This window comes from Lutra lutra, chromosome 3 (assembly GCF_902655055.1).
Source record: "Lutra lutra chromosome 3, mLutLut1.2, whole genome shotgun sequence".
Taxonomy (NCBI): Eukaryota; Metazoa; Chordata; class Mammalia; order Carnivora; family Mustelidae; genus Lutra; species Lutra lutra.
Genome location: NC_062280.1, coordinates 65,658,838 through 65,672,393, shown reverse-complemented (window position 1 = coordinate 65,672,393; position 13,556 = coordinate 65,658,838). Strand labels below are relative to the sequence as shown.

Genomic DNA, 13,556 nt, shown 5'->3' with positions numbered 1-13,556 from the left:
TGAGACTTGATTTAGGACCAAGAATGTGATCTATTCTGGAGAATGTTCCATGTGCACTAGAGAAGAATGTGTATTCTGTTGCTTTGGGATGAAATGTTCTGAATATATCTGTGATGTCCATCTGGTCCAGTGTGTCATTTAAGGCCTTGATTTCCTTGTTGATCTTTTGCTTGGATGATCTGTCCATTTCAGTGAGGGGAGTGTTAAAATCCCCTACTATTATTGTATTCTTGTCGATGTGTTTCTTTGATTTTGTTATTAATTGGTTTATATAGTTGGCTGCTCCCACGTTAGGGGCATAGATATTTAAAATTGTTAGATCTTCTTGTTGGACAGTTCCTTTGAGTATGATATAGTGTCCTTCCTCATCTCTTATTATAGTCTTTGGCTTAAAATCTAATTGATCTGATATAAGGATTGCCACTCCTGCTTTCTTCTGATGTCCATTAGCATGGTAAATTCTTTTCCACCCCCTCACTTTAAACCTGGAGGTGTCTTCGGGTTTAAGATGAGTTTCTTGTAGGCAACATATAGATGGTTTTTGTTTTTTTATCCATTCTGATACCCTGTGTCTTTTGATTGGGGCATTTAGCCCATTAACATTCAGGGTAAGTATTGAGAGATATGCATTTAGTGCCATTGTATTGCCTGTAAGGTGACTGTTATTGTATATTGTCTCTGTTTCTTTCTGATCTACTACTTTTAGGGTCTCTCTTTGCTTAGAGGACCCCTTTCAATATTTCCTGTAGAGCTGGTTTGGTATTTGCAAATTCTTTCAGTTTTTGTTTGTCCTGGAAGCTTTTAATCTCTCCTTCTATTTTCAATGATAGCCTAGCTGGATATAGTATTCTTGGCTGCATGTTTTTCTCATTTAGTACTCTGAATATATCATGCCAGCTCTTTCTGGCCTGCCAGGTCTCTGTGGATAAGTCTGCTGCCAATCTAATATTTTTACCATTGTACGTTACAGACTTCTTTTCCCGGACTGCTTTCAGGATCTTTTCTTTGTCACTAAGACTTGTCAATTTTACTATTAGGTGACGGGGTGTGGACCTATTCTTATTGATTTTGAGGGGGGTTCTCTGAACCTCCTGGATTTTGATGCTTGTTCCCTTTGCCATATTGGGGAAATTCTCTCCAATAATTCTCTCCAACATACCTTCTGCTCCCCTCTCTGTTTCCTCTTCTTCTGGAATCCCAATTATTCTAATGTTGTTTCGTCTTATGGTGTCACTTATCTCTCGAATTCTCCCCTCGTGGTCCAGTAGCTGTTTGTCCCTCTTTTGCTCAGCTTCTTTATTCTCTGTCATTTGGTCTTCTATATCGCTAATTCTTTCTTCTGTCTTATTTATCCTAGCAGTGAGAGCCTCCATTTTTGATTGCACCTCATTAATAGCTTTTTTGATTTCAACTTGGTTCGATTTTAGTTCTTTTATTTCTCCAGGAAGGGCTTTTATATCTCCCGAGAGGGTTGCTTTAATATCTTCCATGCCTTTTTCAAGCCCGGCTAGAACCTTGAGAATCATCATTCTGAACTCTATATCTGACATATTACCAATGTCTGTATTGATTAGGTCCCTAGCCTTTGGTACTGCTTCTTGTTCTTTTTTTTTGTTGTGAATTTTTCTGCCTTGTCATTTTGTCCAGATAAGAGTATATGAAGGAGCAAGTAAAATACTAAAAGGGTGGCAACAACCCCAGGCAAATATGCTTTAGCCAAATCAGAAGATATCCCAAATCGTGAGGGGGGAGAAAGGGGATAAAAAGGGGTTCAGAAAGAAAAAAGAAAAAAAAAAAGAAACTATTAAAAAAAGAAAGCCGATAAAAAATATAAAAAGGAAAAAAAAATATATATATATATTAGATAAACTATTTAAAAAACGTTAAAAAAGAAAACAGTAAAAGTTAAAAAAATTTAGCAGAAGAAGAGAAAAAAAAATTGAAAAAGAAAAAAAAATTAAATTAACTGCAAGGCTAAAGAATCATGGGAAGAAAGCCATGAGTTCCATGCTTTGCTTTCTTCTCCTCTGGAATTCCGCCGCTCTCCTTGGTATTGAAACTGCACTCCTTGGTAGGTGAACTTGGTCCTGGCTGGGTTTCTCGTTGATCTTCTGGGGGAGGGGCCTGTTGTAGTGATTCTCAAGGGTCTTTGCCCCAGGCAGAGTTGCACCGCCCTTACCCAGGGCCGGGCTGAGTAATCCGCTCGGGTTTGCTGGGTTTGCTTTTGGGAGCTTTTGTTCCCTGAGCGCTTTCCGTAGAGTTCCGGAAGACGGGAATGAAGATGGCGGCCTCCCGGTCTCCGGCCCGGAGGAGCCGAGAGCCCAGGGCCCCACTCCTCAGTGCGCCCTCAGAGAACAGCGCCCAGTTACTCCCGTCACCCTGGCCTCCGGCCGCGCTCCGAGCTGACCGAGCCTGCGACCGGTTCAAGGTAACCCCGAGTTTAGAGCTCACTCCTTGGCTCTGTCTCTGTAGCCGGCTTCCCCGTTCTCATACCGGTAAGCTCTGTGACACTCAGACACCCCCGATCCTTCTGTGACCCTGTGGGACCTGAGGCCGCGCTGACCCCGCCTGGGCTTCACCCCAGTTAAGCCTCTGGAGCGATGTCCCTCAGCAGAACAGACTTTTGAAAGTCCCGATTTTGTGCTCCGTTGCTCCGCCGCTCGCCGGGAGCTGGCCCCTCCCCCCGCGGTCTATCTTCCCGTCGCTTTGGATTCACTTCTTCGCCAGTCCTACCTTTCAGATAGTGGTTGATTTTCTGTTTCTAGAATTGCTGTTCTTCTTCTCTTCAATCTTCCGTTGGATTTGTAGGTGTTTGCAATCTTTAGATAAGCTATTTAGCTGATCTCCCGCTACCTGAAGTAGTCTCAGCCTGCTACTTCTCCGCCATCTTGACTCCTCCTCCTCCTAGCAAGATAGGCAAACTCTTAAGAGAAGTTTTAGCTCGGCGCTCTTCATTTAAGGAGGCTGTGATGACAGCTTCCTTCCACTGGCCACTATTCATGTTATAGGCTGATATAATATATATTTGGTTGGTTTGTTTTTTAATTCCTGACGTTTATGAGGAGAGGCTACTGGACAGTTGAACATGTCCTAACTTTAACATAAAGAAAAGTTCTTATGGACTCATATGTATATTTTAAAGTACCAACTGTTTATTGCTACATTATTCATATTGGAGGGAAAGCTGGACATAGAAGACTGACCAATAGAGGAAGGACTGAATAAATTATGGTTTGTGAACTTCATGAAATCTGTAGCATTGAAACAACAAATTGGCTGGACACTGGTTGACTTGGAGGGATTTCCCTGAGAAATAACGAGAAGTAATACTAGAGAAGAATACTAACTTCTTAGTTAGTATTACTGAGAAGTAATACTAACACAAGATTTTTTTTTAAGAAATTTTTTTTAAGATTTTATTTATTTATTTGACACAGAGATCACAAGTAGGCAGAGAGGCAGGCAGAGAGAGAGAGAGGAGGAAGCAGACTCCCTGCTGAGCAGATAGCCCGATGAGGGGCTCGATCCCAGGACCCTGGGATCATGACCTGAGCTAAAGGCAGAGGCTTTAACCCACAGAGCCTCCCACGCGCCCCCTAACATAAGATTTATTTTTTTCTTAATTTTTTAAAAATATTTAATTTATTTATTTGACAGACAGAGATCACAGGTAGACAGAGAGGCAGGCAGAGAGAGAGGGGGAAGCAGGCTCCTTGCTGAGCAGAGAGCCCGACGTGGGGCTCGATCCCAGGACCCCGAGATCATGACCCGAGTCGAAGGCAGAGGGTTTAACCCACTGAGCCACCCAGGCGCCCCCTAACATAAGATTTAATTAGTGCTTCCTATATACAAGACACCATTCCACGGGCTTTCCACGTATTAACCCATCTGATCCTCACAGCTACCGGAAGCTCTGTGCTATTATCGCCATCATACAGATGAAGAAACTGAAGCGTCAGTGGTCGAAGAAGAGGCATTTAGTATGTGTGGCAAGGCTAGATTACGAACTCATGCAATCTGGGTAGACAGAGGCTTTTTAAAGTAATTTCTAGTTAGTGTAGGTTAAATGTCAGAGTACCTTTTCAATAAGAAGTTTAGTTATAGAATCTTAATTCATAGGTATTCCAGAATTCCAGATTCTTTTCTTGTATTTCAGACTCTTAGACTCATTATGCCATCTCAGACCTTAGAAATCATCTAGTCTTCCAGTTTTCAAACCTAGCCCTCTTTTCTCCCTCTTTAAACCAACTGTATCTTCTGTAAACAGAATGGTACTTTGTATTGACCTGGACGTACTCGGCCTTCCCTTTTTTTCCCTGGGTGGTGGTGGTGGTGGGGGCGTTGTGCAAACTCTAGATAGTCTATCTCCTTAGTTGTGCAGGTGCAGAAAATACATTCTAGAGAGAGAGCCTAACATTTACTGAGTTGATGTTTCCAGGGATGTTATTAGGCCTCATGGGTAGCTTGTATTATGCCCATCAAGGAAACTGAGATTTAGAGAAAAATTAGGCCCAATGCCACAGAGGAAATTGGTTTGAAAAGATAGGGTAGATGTTTGTTGAACCTCCTTTTCTGGGTTCTTACTAACCTAAGATTTGAGAGCTATAGTGGCCAACCAGAGGCCCTTCCACTGAGCATTACCTTATTTTGCTGTTGACTTAATCAGGCAGTTGAAAACTTGTAATTTGTATGGCATTATTTACCACAGGTGATAGCAGGGTGGGGACTTAGAACACACAATGAAAGGCCTTTGTATTAGTCAACTCTGGCTGCTATAACAAAACACTCAGCGCTGGGTGTGCCTAACAACAGGCATTTACCTCTCCTAGTTGCGAGGCTGGAAGTCGGTCCAGATCAAGGTGGTTTCTGGTGAGAGCGCTCTTCCCTTCCCTTCCTCATCCATAAAGCTGGGGATTGGACTTGATGGTCCTTAAGACTTCCTGCCCGTCTGTCATTGTTCTTGATCTCCCAGCCAGTTGAGGGAAATCTTTGGGGTCAAAGCGGTGTCTCCTACATGGTCTAGTGAGTGGTTACGTGCATTCACCCTATGACAGTGGCCCCAGGATGATTCTCTCTTGAGACAAGAAGCTGCCCGTTGTTCTTTAGTCAGTTCTAGTCATTAAGTAATAACAATTCTCTAGTTGTGAAGCTCTAATAAAAGACTTTCCCTCCTGCTACCTCTTTCTGTCCAGAATTCTTATTTTTGTCTGCGTTCTTACATGTGTCTGTGGAAATCAGCAGACTCTTATAGTCAAGGATTTCCCAGACCATGGGAGGCAGCCCCCTCTTACAGGCACTTGTGTTATCCTTTCTGGGAGTTTGTTTTCATCTTCCTTGTGTTTCAGTTCCCCTGCTTTGAAAACGTTGTGGGATGTGGATTAAGGATTGGGAGGTGTCGTAAGAATTGGGGGGAGATTTACAACAGGTAGAGCTGAGAACGGCTTCCTATCAGCAGCTCGTTAAAGATGTGTGTTGATTTCTCTGCTGGACACCGGGCCCAGTGCTAACCAGCCTCTTACCACTTTCTCTGCAGCTCAGTCAGTGATGGTCTCTTGTTCTGGAGACCTTGACTGGAAAGTATATTTTGCTATCAGCAGGCCTCTTTGTAGTATTTGGCTCTCATATCTAGAGCATTCTGGAGTGAACCCAGCATGCTCTGATCTGTAGGACCAAGACCGATATGGTGGGACTTGGAATAGTCACTGATAGAAAGGCAGTGAGATTAAGGACGGGGAGGTCCTTTCAACAACCGCTGACAATAGCACTCTCTCCTTGAACTAGAGAGTAAGGCTCACTTGAATTTTCCCTCTAGGTGGTTTCTCTTTTGTTCAAGCATGTAGGACATTTTTTTCTGTCTTATAAGGCCAGGGCAAGTGGGGAAAGGAAGCATGGGCTCTGGCCTCTGGGAAGCAGGGAAAGGCATGGATCTTGGAGACTGGCCCGCCTGACTCAGACCCCAGCCTAGGTGCTTAGCTGCATGGGCAAATTTTCCAAGTCCTAGTGTTCTCACGTATAAAATGAGGCTAGGAACAAAAAAAATGTGTAAGCTTATAATGAGAATTGCATGAGGAAGTGCCTACCGTACAGGGGGCTGTTTGTATAGGTGGATTTTCTCCTCCCTCGGTGAACACAGGTTGGACTTTCTGGAATGGGAGTCTTGAAGTTGGAGACCTGGTTTTGGAGCATAGTGTGATCTGTTTGGGACACCAGATCCGGGGGCCAGAGTGGATGTTGAAACTACAGGACAGAAGAAAGGCAGACCTTCAGCTTCAAAGACACCTACTGGGGCACCTCCTTGATGTGGGAAAGGATTGATTTGCCCTAGAAATGTCATGCCTGTCTATCACCTCTGTAAGGAAAGCTAATACTGATCTCCATTCTGTATTGCCCAAAGCTGCCCCCTCCCCCATCTGATGCTATTGGATGACTCAATTGAGAAGTCCTTCTTGAAGAAAAGCTTTAAGGAGAAAGGTACATGGTCGCATCTGGGCCCCTTTTTGCACAATCCTGAGTACAGGCTGTTTCTCTGCTTGGCTGTCTTGCAGTGGAAGGAGGTTTTTGATATTCATTGCAGAAGTGAGATACCTTAACCTGGAGGTCTTTCTGCCCCCGTGGAATAGAAATCGGATTGGGAGCTCTTTGTGCTCTGCCACAAATCATTACACGTCTACATTTTGCTCTTATAAAATATGGATAATGACATGACTCTGTCTCCTAGGAGTTTGAGTGCATTAGCTAAAGATCATGAAACCTTAGAAATAGGAAATTCATGTGAATGCCGAGAGCTTTTGTAATTACACATTTGCATCACTTGTGTGGTATCTTTGAAAGTCGTGCTTCTAACACGAGAATCCTCGGGTTGATTCCTGTTCTTCTAATGGTAGAGCACGCTCAGAAGGAATAAGCTCAAAGAGCACTCAGAGCAGATAAGCTGTCACGGCGTCTTGTGGAGACCCTGAAGTAGTTCAGGCTGGAGTGGTTTGGGTTGGGCTGAAGTGGAAGAAGAGCTCGAGATTTTTTTTTTTTTTTTAAGATTTTATTTATTTGACACACAGAGAGAGAAATCACAAGCAGGCAGAGAGGCAGGCAGAGAGAGAGAGAGGAGGAAACAGGCTCCCTGCTCAGCAGAGAGCCCAATGTGGGGCTCGATCCCAGGACCCTGAGATCATGACCTGAGCCGAAGGCAGAGGCTTTAACCCACTGAGCCACCCAGGCGCCCCAGAGCTCGAGATTTTTTCAGGGCACTGAAGTTAGAGAATCCTGGGAGCCTGGGATGCTCAAAGGCCTCCAGAAAGTGCTGTGCTTAGAGGCTCACGGCCCCTGGCCCCGTGACCTCAGCCCCATCACTTCATCAGCCCCTGCTCCGGGCAGCAGTAAATGTGCTGGATCACGGTGGGCTCTTTTGGTGTGGATCGTGGCTTCTGGGGGGCGGGCACTGTTTTTATATCCCGTCGAACAGTCCACTCTTGGCTTCTTCTTCCGCAGAGAATTATTTTCAGACTCAGAAGCTCTCTGAGAATGTGTTAAAAGGCAATGTTTTGAATATGTCGAGTAGAAAACTTTAAAAAAAAAAAAGGTATTTGTTTAGGAAGGGGGTCACGACGTAACCAGACCATGCGCCACCTGATAGCTGATGCTGTTTTCCTTCTGTTTCAGGCAGTGGAGCTACGGCCGTGGTTCAGGCTGCTCTCTGCAAGCCCAGGCAAGAACGCGTGGCTATAAAACGGATCAACCTGGAAAAATGCCAGACCAGTATGGATGAACTATTAGTAAGTAAAAGTGGAGGATGCCCGCGTGTTGCTTTTCTTCACCTATGGGTATGCAGAGATGGGCGGAGAAGCAGGGGGGAAGAGCGAGCAAAGGCAACTGGGTGTTCTCTCCTCTTCCGACACACGCATTTCTTGGTAAGCAGCCCACACTGATCTTCCAAACCCCTGTTAATTACACGGTCCCTCACTGTTGTGTTGTATACCGCACAACTTCCGTCGCTCTGACAAGCGGGATTTTGTTCAGTCGTCATCCTTCCAGGGTGGGGCTGGTCTCAGCACTGACACTCCCTTTTGAAAAACCAGGAAACAGACCCACTTAGATGACCTCGCAGGTCACGTGATGCTGAGTGCTGAGCTGGGCTGGAGAGCTTCGGGCCCTCCGTCCAGAGTCACGACATAAATAGGAATTACTCCCCAAGCCCTCTGTCAGTCATTGCCTTTCAGAAATTGCCAGACAACTTACACATTTTGGTTATTCAGGATACCGTAGGGTAGCTTGCATTTGGCTAATAAGGGGAGTTTGTTTTTTTGTACACGGCAGCTTGGGCTTCTTATTCTAAATGAAGTACGTACATTACATAAATAATTGGAACTTTGACTGTGGATAGACTCTAGTTGCTTTGGTTGGTTGCAGCAACATTTGCTTTTGGCTTAACTGACTCATTATTAAATGAACAGCTTGGCAAATGGTTATTAGTTGCCCAGCAAACTGTGAAGGGTGTGAGAGTTTAATCTCATAAATATAGTTGACGTTCTGCCTGCCAATTCTCTCTCTCTCTCTCTCTTTTTTTTTTTCCTTTTGGCCACTTATTTGAGGATAATAGGAAACTGCATGGAGGAGTTAACTGATTGGTTATCCCAACCCTAATCCCAGTACAAATATTAGTCCAATCGCTCCACACAAGCTACAAAGTATAATGACATTTGGCTCCAAATGAAGAAGCCTTTTGTTGTTTTCTACATTGAGAATGGAATGTCATTAACAAGAGCTTTTTGTCTCTACTCAGAATATAGCTTTTATTTCAGGCTTAATTACCGCACACTATAGTATAAATTAAGTAGAAGGGTAAAGCTGTACTTTTCCAGATCTGTTGGCCTTCCATTTTAAATTAGGTTCCACAAGGCATAGATTTCTCTGGGATTGAAGCAACAGATTGCCCACTAAAACTCAGATTAAAGCAAGAGCTTCCACAATTTAGTGTTAATTAAAAACAAAAAACAAACAAAAAAACCCCAAAAACCCAAACCCCACAAAATTTGTATACATTTAAGGCTTTTACCTTCTTCAAAATTTTAGCTGTGCTTTGCTCTTGCTGAAATGATTGCTGCATTGTTGCTTATGATCAGAGTGACCAACAAAATTGTGCCTTTGTCATCTGACCCGTTTTGAAGGTCACTTTCCCCAAGTGGAAAAAGCACTAAACAAACTGTGGGGAGAGTTGGGTCCTCCTCCTGCCGCCGACTTGTTTTCTACCTTTGGTCGAGTCACCTAACAGCACAGCACTGTTTAGAAAGAGTTGGATTAGGAACTGTCTCAGATCCCTTTAGGAGTCCTCAAATTCTGTGGCTGTACTGAGCATACACTATTTTATTTTTTAATTTTATTTATTTATTCGACAGACAGAGATCACAAGGAGGCAGAGCAGCAGGCAGAGAGAGAGGGGGAAGCAGGCTCCTTGCCCCCAATGTGGGCCTCGATCCCAGGACCCTGGGGTCATGACCTAAGCTGAAGGCAGAGGCTTTAACCCACTGAGCCACCCAGGCGCCCCTATTTTTTTTTTAATTGGGGTGCCCATTTAACCATATGCTCTGTTTGGAAATAACCACTCACAAATTTGCCCGTGATGGTTGTACTTGATCGTGGTACTCCGTTGGAGATCCCTTGGCTGTCCTGTTGCCAGCTGCAGAATATTTATACAGGGTCTCTGTGAGGCTGTGTGCCTTTGTTTGTAGCAATTCTGGAACCCGCCTCCTGGGCTGATGCTGTGGTCCCTGGTCTCTACAAAGCGTAAGTTGCCCCACCTCTCCATGTTCTCCCTCCACTGGCTCTTCGTTAGCGGCTGGCTGCCAGTGATGGGAGCTAATGACAGTCCTGGTGGAGGCAGCGGGGGTGGAGGGAAAGGGGCTTTTGGGGAACTGTGTCCCTGGGACCAGGGAACATAACAATGTCATTTGGATATACTCATAATTTAGGCAGAGCTGCACATGTAAGGACCTGGTTTTATGGCTTTGGGCTTGGCTCGTTTTTCTGAGGTTTTTGGATTTATGAGTTTGCTTATTAGCAGTTAGTTTATTTCTCTCATTCTCCTCTCCCCTCTTAATGCCCACATTGTGTTAACAGGACATAGTCTATATGTATAGTTATCTATTTTTCATTTTAAAGGTATATTGATTCCTTGCTTTGATCGTGCCTTAACCTTGCACCTTTGACCTTTTGATGTCTTCGATATTTCTGAAGATGGGGGTGAATGGTTATGGTTCTCTGGGATGTTTGTCCTTGGCAAAAGAGAGAAGTGGAGTTTACAGTACGGGCTGCCTAATGTTGCCAGGCTTTTGTGGCCCCGCTCTTGGCACATGAGGTTGTGTGGAGCAAAGTTGCTATAATCCTTTCGATTTCGAATACTGCTGTTGCTCGCACTGTTATTGTCTCTGGGTTCACATTTTGGCAGTGTTTGGATGTCCGGTATCCTAATAATCCTTTAATTCTGTGTCTGTGCGTGCGCGCGCTCGTGCGTTACGTACAGGTCAGTGCTCGCGTCGTTTCACAAACTGTGCCATGTATTAACTGGAAGCCATTGTTCCTGTAAGAAACAGTGGCCACTGGAATCCTTATCTCGAGAGAGCGTTATGTCATAGAAGTCACAGTTGTCAACGGTTTGTTTGCTGGTGGGACATTGGCCTCCCCTGCTGAAATTGTATTACCTACCTCCCACTTCCTTCTCTCTGCCACGTCCCTACCCCTTTGTTCCCGCCCCCCAGTAAGGTAGGATTGACACTCACAGGCCCCCTGTGATGGCCCAGAGCAGGTCTGGACAGCTGTCCCTGGACTCTGCTGCTCCATAGTGCAAATCCTGTCAGTGTCCGTGGTCACAGGGGGTTTACTTCAGGTTGGCTGAAGAAGGATTCAGGTGCTCATGATTTCTTTCTTTCTTTCTTTCTTTCTTTCTTTCTTTCTTTCTTTCTTCTTTTTTAATTTTTTATTATTATTTTTTAATTTTTTTAAGATTTTATTTATTTATTTGACAGACAGAGATCACAAGTAGGTAGAGAGGCAGGCAGAGAGAGAGGAAGGGAAGCAGGCTCCCTGCTGAGCAGAGAGCCGGATGCGGGACTTGATCCCAGGACCCTGAGATCATGACCTGAGCCGAAGGCAGCGGCTTAACCCACTGAGCCACCCAGGCGCCCCTCTTCTTTTTTTAATATTTTTTATTTTTTTGACAGACAGAGATCCAAGTAGGCAGAAAGGCAGGCAGAGAGAGAGAGATGGGGAAGCAGGCTCTCTGCTGAGCAGAGAGTCTGATGCGAGGGCTCCATCCCAGGACCCTGGGATCATGACCTGAGCCAAAGGCAGAGGCTTAACCCACTGAGCCACCCAGGTGCCCCGTGGTCATGATTTCTGAAGCAAAGTGATAATTACAGGCTTGGTGTCTCTGAGAATGAAGGGAGAAAAAGAAACATTCAGTGAAATCACTGGTGCTAAATAAGTGGTAATTTAAATAATTTTTTTTTTAAACCATTGAAAGGGGTACTGTGATACTCCTCAGTGACAGTTTGGTTCCAGATCTAATACACATTTAGTGGTTTATTTGATAAATATTTAATGAGTTTCTACACTGCTGTGCTCAGGCACGAAAGAAGGGTCTGTTCTGGGGGTATATATCAGAGGACAAAGCAATAGGCTCACTAAAAATTCATCTTAATAGCAATTAGAAAACCCTAGAACAGATGTTTTTCTTGGCATTACATGAAAAGCATTTAGTTAACTTAATTCTTTTTCTAGGCATTTTAAAAAATTTTCGTAGATGTATTAGAGTTTGGCTTTTAACTACATCCCAAACTCTCTAGGTATGATGATTTGGTGGTTAATTTTCCAAGAGTCAAGGGATATTCCTGGCATGTTCTATATTCCTGACCATTCCAACCTAGATGCTTTGATAATTTCTGAGATTTGTTAATCCCACATTTTTTAATCCCACAGTGGTGTAGATGACTATAATAGGCTTAACACTCTCTAGGAGACATTTATAGCTTTAGAGCAGAGCTTGTTAATTGCATGGCTATTAAACCCTACAAGATGCTAGCCACTGAACTAGACTATGGAAAAACAAAGTTAATTGTTCTTTTTTGGGGAGCCCAGGGACTGGTAAAGGAGTTTCTTCGTTCTTATGTTGCGTTGGTGAGTATTTTGAGCTACGGATTCTTTCTGCACTTTTTCTATTTATCTAGCAATGGTTTAACAGATTCTCTAAAGTGCATTCCATTGAGGTAGTTCTTGCTTTTCAATAGGAATTCCAGACTTGCTTAAACAGGTCCTACCCACTGTCATGCCAGCGAGTATATTCTATGTGAAGATGGCCTTGAGGTTTCTTGAACGAGCTTAATTCTCTGGTTTGTGGTCAGCCTCAAAGGTTAGGGATGTGCTGCTCGAGGGCCCTCTCACTTCCCTTAAAATTCCATTTCACGAGGGAAGAAATCATCCACTTTTTTGAAGTCCTCTTTCAGTCTCTATCTCCAGGTGACAGTGATTTCCATAAATGTGACATAGTCGTCTTTCTCTTTATTTATCCTAAAACCCACTTTTTCCAACCTTCAAGAGCTCTTCTTAAAATTTTTACCAAGGGATTGATGGACATTTTGGTTCATCACCTTACTTGACTTTATGGTTCTTAGACTTTAGCCATAGCCTTCTCAATGTTTTTTTCTCTAGACTTGAGTTCTCATATTTTTAGTCCGTGTTTGGTACCAGTCACAGAAAACTCTGTAGCATTTTCTCATTCCTTCATAAACATCAGCGCAGCCAAAACTTTGTTTAATTCCCAGGGGCAGGAGTGCTGTGTGTGTAGGAGAATCCTTGGCCTTGGGGCCACACGAAGTGCTTATTTCCTCAAGGAAGAAAAAAAATGGCAAAAAAAACAAAACAAAACAAAACAAAGACCAGTTAAGTGATTTCAGTATAAAACAATATATAATGATCATTACAATGTTTTAACATACAACTGGTGACAAATGTGAGCAAAATAATTTCAACAAACAATGGCTACACATGGTTGCTGAAACTTGTGATAGAAGGAAAATGGCTTCCTGGGTCAGGGGGCCTGTGTTCTTCATGTGGATCATGGTCTTGAGAGGAGTTGGTTTCACCTTTGGCCCTTTGTATCCTCATTTGTTCAATAAGGAATGCTACTTGATGGCAAAACTTATTTTCAGCCCCAAAGTTCTATGGTTCTGAGTATTTAAAAATTAATTCTTTAATGAAATTCCTTTTAATAATCCCTTGAACAAAAACACTGATTGGTAGCAAATTATGCTTCATAATTCAGGAGAGGATCAAGTCACTCCAGTATTAGAGTGTAGCAATGACAATCCAGTGTAAATGCATACATTTAGGTACTCAGTGTGTCATCTGCCTACCCCATGTACATAATGAAAGAGTTTCTGTCTCCAGCTGGGAAAAATCTGACATCTGCCCTTCTCTTCCTATATCATCTTTATAAGGATATTTTGCTGTGTTTCACCAACTGTGTTTGTAGATAACTCAAGAGTTTACTTCCCTCAGAACAAAGCCAC

The 13,556-nt window shown here is 43.5% G+C and overlaps 1 protein-coding gene across 3 annotated transcripts in view; it reads left to right on the top strand.

Moving 5' to 3' along the window:
• The window catches only part of STK39 (serine/threonine kinase 39), a 306,604-nt gene that overhangs the window by 60,612 nt on the left and 232,436 nt on the right, over positions 1 to 13,556 (top strand). For 2 of the 3 annotated variants that reach the window (XM_047722074.1, XM_047722073.1), the window contains exon 2: positions 7,657 to 7,769. In XM_047722074.1, the coding sequence (XP_047578030.1) occupies positions 7,657 to 7,769 (113 nt within the window). Of the gene's footprint in view, positions 1 to 5,001; positions 5,004 to 7,656; positions 7,770 to 13,556 lie in introns of all 3 variants that reach the window. The other variant, XM_047722075.1, reaches the window with a different exon arrangement.